The following is a 13055-nucleotide window of genomic DNA, read 5'->3' as shown; positions in this document are numbered from 1 at the left end:
GCCTTTAGCAGAAGAGGGAGTAGCTGCTGCCTTTGAGCTCCCAAAGCATGCATTGCTGAAACCACAGATCCCAATACCCAGTGACCTATTTCAAGTTAGAGCAGCCTCCTGGTGAACTCTGGTTTGATCTTTTTTCAGAACTTTGGGCACTACGGTAGATGCATAAGTATGGGCAGCTTCCCTAGCTAGTAGCTAACTGCAGCTGTTTGAAGCCACTCCAGCTTTTGAAAAAGGCTTGTGCATCTTCTGGGTGCAAGGACAGCAGGTGGAGTCATCTCTGTTCTGAAGGCATTTCCCATCGGTTTCTTGCTGGAGCCAAAGTACAGGAATTTTCTTTGGAGAGTTTCGTTGCTGCCTGGGTTTTTGTTAAAAATTGGGGAAAACTATGGATGCTGCAGATGGCCATGTTTAGGGAGAGCCTAGCTTAGGGGGACATAGGACCTCGCAGCAAAGGTCTTTCTCTGGAGCTGTACATGCTGCTACGCTCTGCAGGAGGCACAAGGGGTGTTGTCACTGCACAGAGCTCACTGTCACCATGAGCTTTCCTCTTTGCTGCACAAGGGCTGTGGAGAAAAGAGGCACGGAGAGATTATGTGCAGGTTGCTCTTGGGTTTCAGCTCTGTGAGAGGTTTGGGGTGCTTGGCAGGCAGCAGCGAGGAGCCGTGTGTGCTGCTGCTGCTGAAAGTGCTGTCTTGCAGCATGCGTGACATTACTTGCGAGGCTGGTGTTGGGTGCTAGCCTCCCCTGTTCACCAGATTTTGCTTCAGTGGGGTTGAGAGGGATGGCAGTGAGGGCCTTACCTGCTTGGAGGATGCTAAAATGCTGACCTGAGTTTTTTGAAGCATGAAGCACTTTGCTATGTGAGCAAGCAAATGAAGCTTCAGAAGGGCTGCAAAAGGAGGCAGTAAGTGTTCCTGAGATGTTATCCTGCTGCCGTAACCAGCCTGACGTTCAAGGTACCCAGGTAAACGGTGTCTGCAAGGTACTCGAGGGCTTAGGATTTGCACACAGGGATGGACTGTGCAGACAGCAATGATTTCAGGTCCCCAAGGAGTTGGAGGCACTTAGCAGCTCTGCAGCTGCCTGTCCGCTGGCTGAGCCATCCTACAGCAGTGGGGATGGGCCACTAACCCAGGAACAGGGCTTAGACCTGGTGCTGAGAACGCTGTGGCTGCCCCAAGGAAAGCCATTGCTTCCCACCAGTTGACAGAGGCCTGCCCTGTGCAGCAGGTGCTTATGGCCCAAGTACTCCACAGACCCCTAAATGAGTAGTTTCAACCTATAGTGAAGTTGCCAATAGCAGCTTGCAAAGGTCTAAATACCCTCATGGTGATCCTTCAGCTCAGGGCTGAACTTCCTGGGCTAAGGTGGTATGGAGAGGTATGTGGGAGGCCAAACTAGTTTTGTAGCTAGATGGAAATTTGCTTCCAGATTCACAGTCTCGGTGTGTGAGATCCATACGGTTTGAGTATTGGTTTGTATGAACCTGCAGAGGGGACTGTTGATACCAAGAGTGCAAACGTTGGCTCCTGGGATCAGAGTCATATTCAGACAAAAATACTCTGGACTTCAGCGTTCAAAGAACTGGCATTTTTAGCAAGTGCTCTGTGTGTTTAAGCGTCTAACTTTATTTTACTTTTTTTTACTTTTTTTTTTTTTTCCCCTCTGAGTGGATGTGTTTTGTCAATGATTGGATTTCTCACCAGTAGAGCTGTAGTTCTTTCTCAACTCTTGTGATCTTATCAGTAGATGCCTGAGCCAATTTCAACAATTTTTATTGCATGGTTCATTTACCTTGCATGCTCTCTTTTATTTTCCTTTTCTTCCCCCCTCCCTGCCCCTCAGTCTTGAATTATATGAAGAGAGCAGGGCATAAGAGCACTGAGTCTTCGATGCTACAGAAAGTCCTCCACAGTAGTAAATATAGTGTCTTCTGTGTAATAATTGCAGCAGTACTGCATAGATGGTAGGTTTTATCAGTCAGCAAGCATTGATTATTAGATTATTAGAAATTTGCTTTCTGAGCCCTGAACCTGAGCCAGGTGATTCTTGTGGGGGTTGCTGCTTCTCCTGTTTCCCTCTTGCTGTTGCTCCCAGTTTGCTGTGGGAACGATTTGATCCTGTGCAGCAGTGTGAAGTGGGAGGTGACGAGGCTCTTATGTCTGGAGTTTCTGATGTAATTCCTCATTTAGGCACCCAGGGCTCCGGGGATGTTTCAGATTTAAGATAGAAATAGTATATTATCACAAGAAGTTCCCCCTAGCAGCTCTGGGACCAGGTACTCGCCGTTCTTGTGCTAGCCCTCGTGGGGATGCACAGGAATATCGTACCTCTGCCGCTTTGTCCGTGCAGGAGGTGTTATCTGCCCGAGAGAGTGCTTTGCCAGTCTGCCAGTCCCCTTGGGGCGCTTCGGGGATTTTGTAAAACACAGCTTTCTGGTGAAGAAATGCTGCTTTTGGGCAATACAGGTCCCGTGCTCCTTCTGTAGCAAGGCAAATGTGCGGGTTTTGCAGCTCGGAGTTGGGGAACAGAAGGATGTTTGAGATGCCCTCAGCAATACGTACTTCCCAGCCGCGTTGTGCCAGGAGAGCCGAGGGCAACGCCGGGCCTTTGGACGCTGGACACAGCAGGCAGGTCTGGCTCTGCACGGACGGGATTGTCGCACAGCTGGCAGCGCTGGCGTGCTGTTTGTGAGCCGGTGTGTGTAGAAACCAGGAGTATTTCACGCGTGACGGATTTCCCGCTCTGGGGCCAGACGGTGTCCGTGGGTTTTGGAGCAAATGCTGTTTCTCTCTGGCAGCTCCTCTCTGCCCTCTTCTGTTGCTTTGGGACATCACAGGAGCTGCTGGCAGTGGCCACCTCGTAGAAGAGTGGTGGGTTAAGGATTTTCTGACCTTTGCAAGAGTGTGTTCAAGGTGGAAAAGAGACCAGGATCCAAAGCCCCCTTGTTCTGAGACAGTGAAGGGAGCTGAGGGTGGGGTGGAAGGCCAGGCTTCGAGAGGGACAGGCGGACTGCCCTGAGATCAGGAGGAGAGGGGGGTCAGGGTTGGAAAGGTGGACAGGAGACACTGTGGAGTGGGGAAGTGGGATTCAGGTGGACTTCCAGGTGTCTGTGTTAGAGGTGAAGTCTGACTCCCACCACCTGACAGACTGGGGGAGGGGAATAATTGGATGGGGACACAGTCATGCTTTGTGAGAAGAAAAGGGGAGATGTTGAACTGGGAAGTCAGTTGACGAATTGGTGAGTTGTTGCATAGGATATTTAGGAAAGCCAGTACACTTACTCAGTCTGGAGCCGTCCTGGTTGGGTGGAAGCGTGGTCTGATGAGTCTGACAAAGATGTGTAGCTGATACTCGCTTGCATGCAACAGGTAATGCTGGAGTTACCCTGAGGCTTGTGGAGACTTCAAACAGTTTCCCACCCTGTCCCAAATGTCTGCACTGTTGGGCAGACAGTCGAGGTGGGGTTCTTCTCCTGCAAAGAAGCCTTTAGATGTCTGAAGGCAAGCTCATCGTCTTTAGCCTCTATGACTTCATTAGGGATGGGGTGTCTAGAGCTGAGATGGAGTTTTCTATGGAGGTTCTGCCCCTTCTTGTTGATTGAGCAGGCTTGGCTATCTTTAAAATCGGGGGATTTTAAAGGTAGGGAAGGTAAGGAAGAGGAGTCCTGTCCCTGCAGCCCTTTTTATGTCTTTGACCTTCATATGTCAATCGGTAGAAGCGTTTATAGGTTCAGGCCGTGAGTTTTTGAAGCTGGGAACCATCTCTCTCCAGGTCTGTACAGTGTACTCATTTCTCCTTCTCTTGGTTGGTACCCGTTAGAGGTCTTCTAATGAAAATTGCCCCTACGTGCATGGTTAAATGCATATTTCTTTCAAATGTTTCCGGCTACTCTTCGTAATGTTGTCCGTTGTCCTGTTACCTCTGTTGTGTTACCCGTTAGGCTGTGAAGCAAATTCTCTATCCCATAACTCTGGCCTGGGGACATGGCCTGCTCTCAGGTCAGTGGCAGTTGAACAATCTGGACAGATCAGTTTCCCCAGGGTTAGCTGGCTTTGCTGGATCCTGCCTTGTTGGAATCCTGTCTGAGCTCCTGCCCCGTGGAGCAGGAAAGTTGGGACCTCTTGTCCGAACAGGGCAAGGTGTCGCCTGCACGGTGATCGCAAGAGCCTCCTTGCCCCATTTTTGTAGTCCTAACAGTGCGAGGACCCTGCTGTTGTGCTTGGGACACCCCTTCCACGCTTGCCCATGGGTCCCTTCTGAAACTGGTGTTGCTTCCAGTGGCTCCCAGAGAAGGGCCCCCGTGGAGGTCTTCTGTCTGGCTTGCTTTAGGCTGGATGGTGGGACTGTAGCCAAAAATGATGTCACTGTACATTAAGGGCTCTATTGTCCTCCCACTCCTTTCCTCAAAAAAAAAAAAAAAAAAAAGGCATTGTAAGCCAGATGCTGTGTGTGAAAAGACCCTTTCTACTAAGAAGGGATACATGATGAGGCTGTAACAGGCATTTTGAGCTGCAGAATATCATGGTAGAGCTTTCTGCTTTCTTTCCACCAAAGGAAACGTACTGTGGTATCTTTTAAGTGATATCCTGAGTGACAGAGCAACTAAACAATGCTGCTTTCTTTTTTTTTTTTTTTTTTTTTTTTTTGTCCAAGAAATGTGGAAGTGTTCCATATATAGGTAATTTGTGGCTAATTTGGGTTGGCCTTTTGAAATAGCAAATCGGGCAACGAGAGTGGTCTTCTGGCAGATCCTCATGTGTGTTGAATGAAGTTCTTGGCCAGGACTTTCTGTTCAGATGAGCTGTTTTTGGAGAGGGTGGATCTCTTGCTACAACTTGAAATAAGGCTGGGGTGTACACCACTGATTTATTATTTTAAGAGTTTATTCTAGCATAATCCTCACTTGGTGTTCACTGTAGGAAGAATTTCAACTTTTTTGATTGATGAATATTGCATGCATTTATATGGATGCCATTGTAATGAAACAGCAGTCATATGCCTCATTAGAGAAGGTGTTGCCACCTTCAGCAGCATTGAGTAGGTACAGGTTTGGCTAGTTAGAAATGAAACTATGAAATGTGATGAGTCAAACATACTTAAAGAAAAGAGATTGGTTTGAAGCCAAGGCTGCAGACCACAAGTACTTTGAGGTGCAAGTACACACAGCTTTTGGAGCAGTGACATAGGAAAGTCATAGCAAACATTGCTTGCCTGCCTCTTAGTACAGATTTCTCCCTACTCTGTCCTGGGTTTTCTTAAAACCAAGAATGCATTGCCTTTGATTTAAAGTGTTGCGAATTAGAAGCAGGTTTTCAGCTCAGGAGTTTTTCTTCAGAACTTGGTGTGCCAAACTCCACCATCCGTCTGGTCTTCCAACCAACTATGGAGCTTTTCTAAAGCTGAAAGAAAAATCTTCCTGATGGTAGCTTTCCTATAGAGAAAACTAGGAGGTGATCCCTGCCACACCACACACACCCTGCCCTTTCCTCCATTCCCTTTATATCTGATGGCAACACTTCCTTTTCAGCCATTTTTGTGCCTTTATAGATTTAATTCTTTTAGGTGTTTTTTTTTTGGGGGGGGGAGATGTTTGTTTTGTGGGTTTGGTTTGTTTGTTTCGGGGGTGGTGGTGGGGGTTTTTTGGTGGGATTTGTTTTGTTTGGTTTTTTTACATATTGCCACTTTCTTGCCAAACTGCTCTTTTTTACTTTCTTTCCGACCAACCTAAAAAAAGCTGACACCTGGCCCTGGGCCTTTATCTTATCAGAGTGTGGGGTGGGAGGTAGCATCAGTAGGACTGGGAACCTCTATAGCCACATTTCCCACGTGTTGTGAGCACAGACATTCCTGTATTTCCTTGCCTCAGAACAGGTTGGAATAACAATTAGTCCTGCTCTTTGTGAGCAGGCATATGTATTTTCCTTTCATTACCATTCATTTTTGTCTTGTTCATGGAATGAACTTGCTAGGAGGCTGTTCTTTTATCTGGGGCTGGGTTGTATTTCCCACTTGGTGTTCCTTGGCGTGGCATGGAACCCTGCGATGTGTTTTGTGTCAGTCACCCGAAGTGGGCTTGGTAAGTTTGAATGCAAACTAACTTCCCTGGGCTGTGAGCAGGATGGTGCTGGGTCTGGCTGAGTGGAGCTGGAACGGATGCGGCTCTGTGGCGCATCTGCCAGACAAGCCTTATTTGGAGCGTCCGATCCCAAAGGCAGGAGGGTGGCTGGGGAGCCCACAGGTGCATGAATTGCCCAATTTTTTAATCTCTCTTTCCTGGCTTGCCTCCTGCTGATGCAAAACCTGCGGTGCATGTGGGAGGTGAAGAAATGAATGTGAGAGCAGTGAGATTAGCCACCTCTCAGGTGATCTGTACCAAAGTGTAGGGGTTTTTTTTTTCTTCTTCTTTTAAAGACAGAACAGTCTTCCCAGCGCTGCTTTCTTAGGATGTGCCTTTGCGGATGTGTACAGACAGACCTGTGCTTGCCCTGCCTGCACTTCAAGCTGCCTGGCTGTGACCCAGAGCCGATCCTGGAAGCCACGTAGCTATGTTAGTGCAACACAGTGCCCAGGCTGATGGCTCTGCCTCTTGCAAGGGCTTGGAGCTGGGCCGGTATAACATATAAAGCTTTTGGGCTGGAGGTGATTTACATCTAGCCAGCTCACAGCATAAATGAAGCACACATGGACAAATCTCTAGAAAAGACCCTTTGTATTTTCCCTTTTATTTTTATATTTGTCCAAGCTTTTAGAGAAACCATATGCTTTCAGCCGTCAGTATTGAAATAACAGCCTTTGAACTTCCGGATAATTTTTCTTCGGTGGAGGGTTGATAAATGAGTTGTGGAATTTGGGCCTAGGGCTGCTCCTTCAGCTAGCCAGCAAGGAGTGTGTGACCACGCGCTGCATACCCCTGAATTGCACGTGCATCCGTGGGAGACCAAACAACCTGGGAGCTGCTGGGCTGTGCATTGACATTCCCAGAATTCCTGCTGGCAGCTGGGGTGGGGAGCGGCTGTGTCCTGGTGTTGCCATAGCTGTGTAGCTTCCCGCTCCCTAGTGTTGGATGATGCATGCCTTGGTTCTCTGAGGGAGTCTGCGCAGGCAGAGGCGGAGGGAGCTGGTTTGTGTCCTCTGGTGCCAGCCCAACTCCTTTTATTTAGGTCTGATGGATCCTTCACCTTATCTGTTCCTCTGGTTTTTATTCTGCTGTTGTAACCTCACAGGCTCCTCTTCCTGCCGGTTCAGTTGAGGGTTTCTGTGACCCTTTGTCCTGCAAAAAGTGAAAATAACTTGTAGATCAAGTCAGCTGCGCAGTGGCTGCTGCCCTCCCCTCCAGAGACCACAGGAATGGCCTTGCTGATCCAAAGGAAAGCAAAGCAAGAGGCAGGGTAGGTCCAGCAGGTCCAGTTGTGCAAGGGCTGCGTGTGGCCCCAGGCTGGTCCGCAAGTAGGATGCGTGGTGACTGGTAACAGGGGAGACACTGCCTTGGTGTTGGGGAAATGGTCCTAGGACACACTGGAATCCCTTTGCTTACTGCGTTTTGGGCAGAACACTGAAATTATTTAGCCACCAACAAGAAAAACAATATCCGACTGCATTCCCTGGAAAAGTTCATTGTGGTTTAACCTGTCCCTGGTGGCTGTGTTGTAGACTTCAAACTGTGTTTTGTACAAACACAGTAATCCAAAACCAGAAGCATCCTGACAATTTTAAGTTGAATATAACATTAAAATGAGAGAATTTTGCCTACTAGTGCTGGAAAAGAGCTGAAGTTTTTGTCTGAGTTATCAATAGAGAAAGAAATACCCAATGGACTTGGATTATTGAATGATGTCTTCATCCTCCCAAGTACAAAAATATAATGGAGGATAAATAGGAGGAGGTGAATTCAATTTGCCTGTCTTCTATTGAAATTAAAGCCATGTGGAGCAAGGTGAGCAGACTGATAGTCCCAAGTCTATCTGTGTAGGATCTTACCCGGAAGGATGTACAAGACTCTGCACGATGGTGAGATCTGTTACGTGGCCATTACAGTCTCACCCATGCTTGCATTTGCTGGGGACTGGCCAGAGTTTATGGTGTGCTAATACCCATCTGAGTTGCTTGCCATTACCTATGGCAACCCCAGACACTGTCGAACTGTACCTACGTATCATTCCTTTTCAGCTTTGCTTTGCAGTGAGTCAGAAGAGGCTGTACAAGATGACATTTTGTCTAAAGCTGCTGCATATGTAGCCTTTGGACTAATCAAAATTGCTGGTGCTTTTTTGTGTGACAAGAGAGCACGGTATCCAAGATAAACTGAGGAGAAGAGATCTGGGTATGCAAGCCTTCATTTAAAAAAGGCATCTTTCATCTCGCTGACAGCGAGGTTCCTGCAGTGCTTTGATTGCCCTTTAATTATGCCTGTTTTTCCTGGTTTGTTTGAAAGGCAGATCTTGTTAGAAAAAGGTGCTGTGTGGAAAGAACTTGGCTGTCTCTGCTGCCCTTCCTTGAGGGCACACAGCAGAGCTGCCGGATTAATTTTTTTCTTCTGCATTATTAAAATGGAAGATTGTTTCTCGTAGATTTGAATGTAGGCACGGTGTGTTTCTCCCAGGTTAGGCAAGGAGGGGTGCAAGTGGTCGGGTGCTTAAAGCAGACCAGGAAGTCATGAGGTCTGGCTTCTTCCCACGCTGACTTCCAGCATGATCCTGGAGGAGGTGTTTTAATCCTTCTGCCTTTGGTCTTTGGTTGTGTGCAGCTGGGCTGCTGCTCATCTGCCCCAGAGGCTGCAGGAAACCCAACCTGTTGTTGGGTGGAGGAGGCTCTGTAGGGTGACTGTCAGATGGTGGGGGGTTAGCAGCTCATACCAGCTCATGGGTTTCACGCTGTTCAGTGTTTTATCTGAAACCTTGCCATTGTGGAGCCATTAGTCTTGATGAGAATGTCTGCTTTCATCAATAGCAAGAATTAAAAAAAAAAAAATCAACAAAAAGAAAAGGAAAATAAAACCTGGCTTTAGTTGGAGAGAAAAGCCTGGAAATATGATTGAAATAGACTAAAGGCTTAACTGCCAAGCAAGCGAAATAACTGGAGAACAGGTTTCTAATCCTTTTAGAAATCTCAGTTTTAAAGAAAATCTGCATAACTTTTGAGGGCTTGACTCACGTTTGTAAGTGCTCAGGCTTGACAATGCTCTGTTTTTAAATGCTGTCTTTATGTTGAATCTTGGGAGGTGAGATGAAATATATTTTTTTAAGTAACAACAAATCTTAATATAGCTGAGAATGCGGAACTGCCCTTAGAAAAATAGGTTGGACACATGAAAAGGAATCTTGCTCAGCAGGCTGAAGACGCAGAGCAACTTCTGTGGTTACGTTTTTCTTTCTTCTGGCAATTTTGGGGTGGGGATGTAGCTGGCATAGTCACTTGGCCTTATGTTTCTTTTCTAATGCAAGTCAACTCTTCTTGAACAAAAAGCACCTGGCTGAAACTGTTTTCACTCAGAGTGGAAAAGCTGTTTGCTAAAAATCTGTTTTTGTGGAAATTGAGGCAACCTGAAGTTGCTCAAGAATAGGAGTTACGGGATGGGTAGGGAGAAGATGATGATCCTTTTGAACTGACATGGTGTTATATGAACAGAAGACAGGCTGGCTCGCTGTTGCTTCAGAGAGGTGATTAGGTTTTTAGTTGTCATCTCCTGCCCAGAGTCCCGAAGACTTAAATGGCATGAAAATGAAGTCAGCTGCTTTAAGCCAAAGCTAATCAAATGAGGAGACTTTAAAGTAGGAGGATAATCTTTGTCATCTGATAGGCAATCCCAGATTCCCATGGGATACCCACGCAGCTCCACCGTAGTAGCATGCATCTGTCATGCTGAGACCAACCCCTCTACCTTCAGCCCAGCATGCTGCGTAAGCTTTGTGTGGCTGACAAGCCATGAAAACTGAAAATGTGGACCTGGATTCTCAGAATTTGCACCAATTGCTAGGGAACTGATGGCTGATTTTGCACATTGGGTCCACTGGGTATCTAGCTGTGTGAAACTCATATGGGGCATTTCACAGAAATTTTGGGGCTGGGTTGGACCTGCTGGCATGGCTGCTTGGGCATATTTTCTTAAAGAATGCAGTCGTTTCCTCAAACAGAAATGAGAGTTGTGTGTGAATATTCAGTATGGGTAAATACATTTAAAATTAAAATTAAAAATGTAAAAATATGCAAACACCAGAGTCAAGGCTCTTTTAAAAAACAAAACCCCTGCTCAAGGAACACAATTATTCAAGTTGTGCATACATCTGATTACCTAGCTCCGAAGTGGGTGAAAGCAGCTCTTCAAACTCCTTGAAGCTTTCCCCCCGGGGTGTGCCAGCACCGCAAGCAAAATGCCCTTGTAAAGTCAAAGGTAGCAAAAAGGGGGAAGGGGGGACCTGGATAAATGGTAGCAAAGCCATCATTTGGGTCAATTTGGGGGAACGTTGAGAAGGGCTGATTTTAAAAGAATTTTCCTGGCTGAGATTTGAGATGTATTTAATGCTTTGAAAAAAAAGTCATCTTGGAACAACGTGGGTTTGGGATGCTGAGACACAGGCTGCAGCGCGAGCAGGCATTGAGCACTGGCTTCCCTTTGGTGCTGCTGTCCCTGCGTGTTTTCCTGGCTCGGGCCACCACGGAACAAGCAGCGCAGGTCAGGTTGGCTGGGGATGGGGCTCTGCTGGCGTGTCGTGCTGGTGTGAGTTAATGTCGTTTCACATGTTTCTGTGTCCCTTTGCACAAGCGGGACCCAGCGGGGGCATTGCCAGCTCTGTGAGATGGTGCGTACGCCCAGGGAAAGGGATGGGGACTGTTTGCCAAGCTGGTGTGCCAGCAGCTGTCTCCCCGCTCCGGGGCAGCTGGTGCTCACAAGGGCTGCGAGAAGTTGCCGGTGAATCTCAAACATTCAGACAAGTTATTGGAGAACATGCTTATCTATCTTATTCTCTTCTCCACCCCCCCACCCCCAGCTTTTTATACTACTGTGCTATATATGCAGAAGGGGAAAGGAAAGCTTACATTCCTACTCTGGTGGTAGTTATTGCATTTCCATTTCCCCTCTTCTGTTAAAACTAGTAACGGGTGTTGCAGAATCTGTGCGAAGAAGCATGGTAAGCATTTTGCAAAACGACAAATCCACCCCAAACCCCTAAACTTTTCAAAACCTACCTTGAGGCTTTGCAGCGCCGGGACGGCGCCGGGAGGTGGCACTAGGTCACCGCACAGACTGTCGCATGGGGGTCTTTGTGGTAGTTGCACATGAAGTAGGCTATCGGATAGTGGGCTAGTACTGCAAAATCTCTGGCAAGGTGCTTCTGGCTCCCAAGGCTTTGATTATTTTTTTTTTTTTTTAAAGCAGTAGGTTGCCAGCCTTTATTCTTGGGGCAGAGAGGAGAGGAGCTATTGCAGGTCTTGGTAGCTTGTAAATTCCTGCTAATTAATCGTTGCAGCTTCTCCTGACACATGCCAGTAATGAGGACTGTGTCTAGAGAAGAGTCTGGCACGCAGCAAGCCCATGTTCTGGGTACAGAGTACTCTGGTCTGTCTGTTCATGTACACAAAATAATATTTCTTCCTTCTGTTAAGTAGCATTGGACTTGTTATCTGGTTGTGGTTTTTTGTGGTTTGGTGTTTGGGTTTTTTTGAGGGGGTGTTAAGGGTTTTTTTGGTGGTTTTCTTAAGGCAGTTATGAAAATGAAATTAGATATGTTAAATTCTCTTAATTAATTTTCCCCATAATTCAGTTTCTTTAAGAATAATGAAAATACTATCTTCTCCTTTTGATCTGCACATTAACAGGGTATTGTAGGTCTTACTGGGGAATATTCAAAATAGTGTTCATCTTCTTAAGTGTACAGCCTGAAAACTCTTTCACTGAAATAATAGCATTATTCCTGTGTTTAAAGGTAATGTGTTGCCTAATATTTTTTTAAAAGCCTTTAGTATCATTTACAAAAAAAAAACCCCCAAAAAACGCCCAAAAACCCCACAAACCCCAACCAAGTAGTTTCAAGCATAATCTGTGCTCATAGCAGTTTACGTAAAACTCATGGAAAGGTTTGTTTTAACTTGCAACATAAAATTTTCAAAGTATGGTTGTGGTCTTACTGAGATGGTAAAACACTGGGCAGTGAGGATTGCATGTAGGAGGATTTCCCTTGCTAAAAGTTTGATAATGACATTTGAGATCTGTTGGGCAGAAATATCTGGGAACGCTTCGTGGCGTCTTCATGAAGTTCAGAGAGTTTGTTGAAATCCATTCTGGACAAAGTGGCTTTGTCACCTGTAATGATTTATACAAAGAAGACTGTTGTACCACTCCCTGGGGATCTTACCTGATCTCTCAGAAGAAAGAAGGTCCTGCCTGTAGTAGCGAGGACCAGCATTTAAGTCATAGCACTTACAGAGTAGTCCCTCGCTCAGCAGCCATGTGTGTCGCTGCTGACGGGTGCTGCTTTCTTTTTCCACAGGTTTTCATTTCTGTGAACTGCCTCAGCACCGATTTCTCCTCTCAGAAGGGAGTTAAAGGCCTGCCCCTGAATCTTCAGATTGACACCTACAGCTACAATAACAGGAGTAACAAACCTGTCCACAGAGCCTACTGCCAGATTAAAGTCTTCTGTGACAAGGTAAGCTTGGATCGATTTGCGACTTTCCCAAAGTGACTCTTTGGGAAAGGCTGTTCCATGTTTTAGCAGCTTGGTTTGGGGTTTTGGTTTTGCTATGGTTTGGTTTTCCTTTTCTAATTCCGCCACTTGCTATTTTGGCCCACTGAAAACTCCTGTCTGTGTTCAGACTTTGCAAGGAAAAAACTTCAGCCCTTTCTACTTGGCTTATATGATGACCTCAGATAAATTTGCTGCTCTCAAAATGCTGGAGTGCTGAGAAGTGCTCCTGAGCACTGACTTTGGAGAAAGGTCAGTCAGTGGCAGAAGGCTGACAGTTGGTATTCCAGGCACTGGGAAGTCCTTCAGAGTGCCTTCAATAGGAGAAATCATTGTAATTGATAATTAATTGGTGCAAGTGGCTTGCCTTTT

At 46.5% G+C, this 13055-nt stretch overlaps 1 protein-coding gene across 1 annotated transcript in view; it reads left to right on the top strand.

The window, feature by feature from the left end:
- Window positions 1-13055, top strand: part of GRHL1 (grainyhead like transcription factor 1) — a 51954-nt gene that overhangs the window by 21490 nt on the left and 17409 nt on the right. Inside the window, exon 9 of the mRNA XM_013299752.3 lies at window positions 12489-12647. Within this exon, the coding sequence (XP_013155206.2) occupies window positions 12489-12647 (159 nt within the window). The remainder of the gene's footprint in view (window positions 1-12488; window positions 12648-13055) is intronic.

This window comes from Falco peregrinus, chromosome 7 (assembly GCF_023634155.1).
Source record: "Falco peregrinus isolate bFalPer1 chromosome 7, bFalPer1.pri, whole genome shotgun sequence".
Lineage (NCBI taxonomy): Eukaryota > Metazoa > Chordata > Aves > Falconiformes > Falconidae > Falco > Falco peregrinus.
This window is presented reverse-complemented; position numbering and strand designations above follow the sequence as displayed.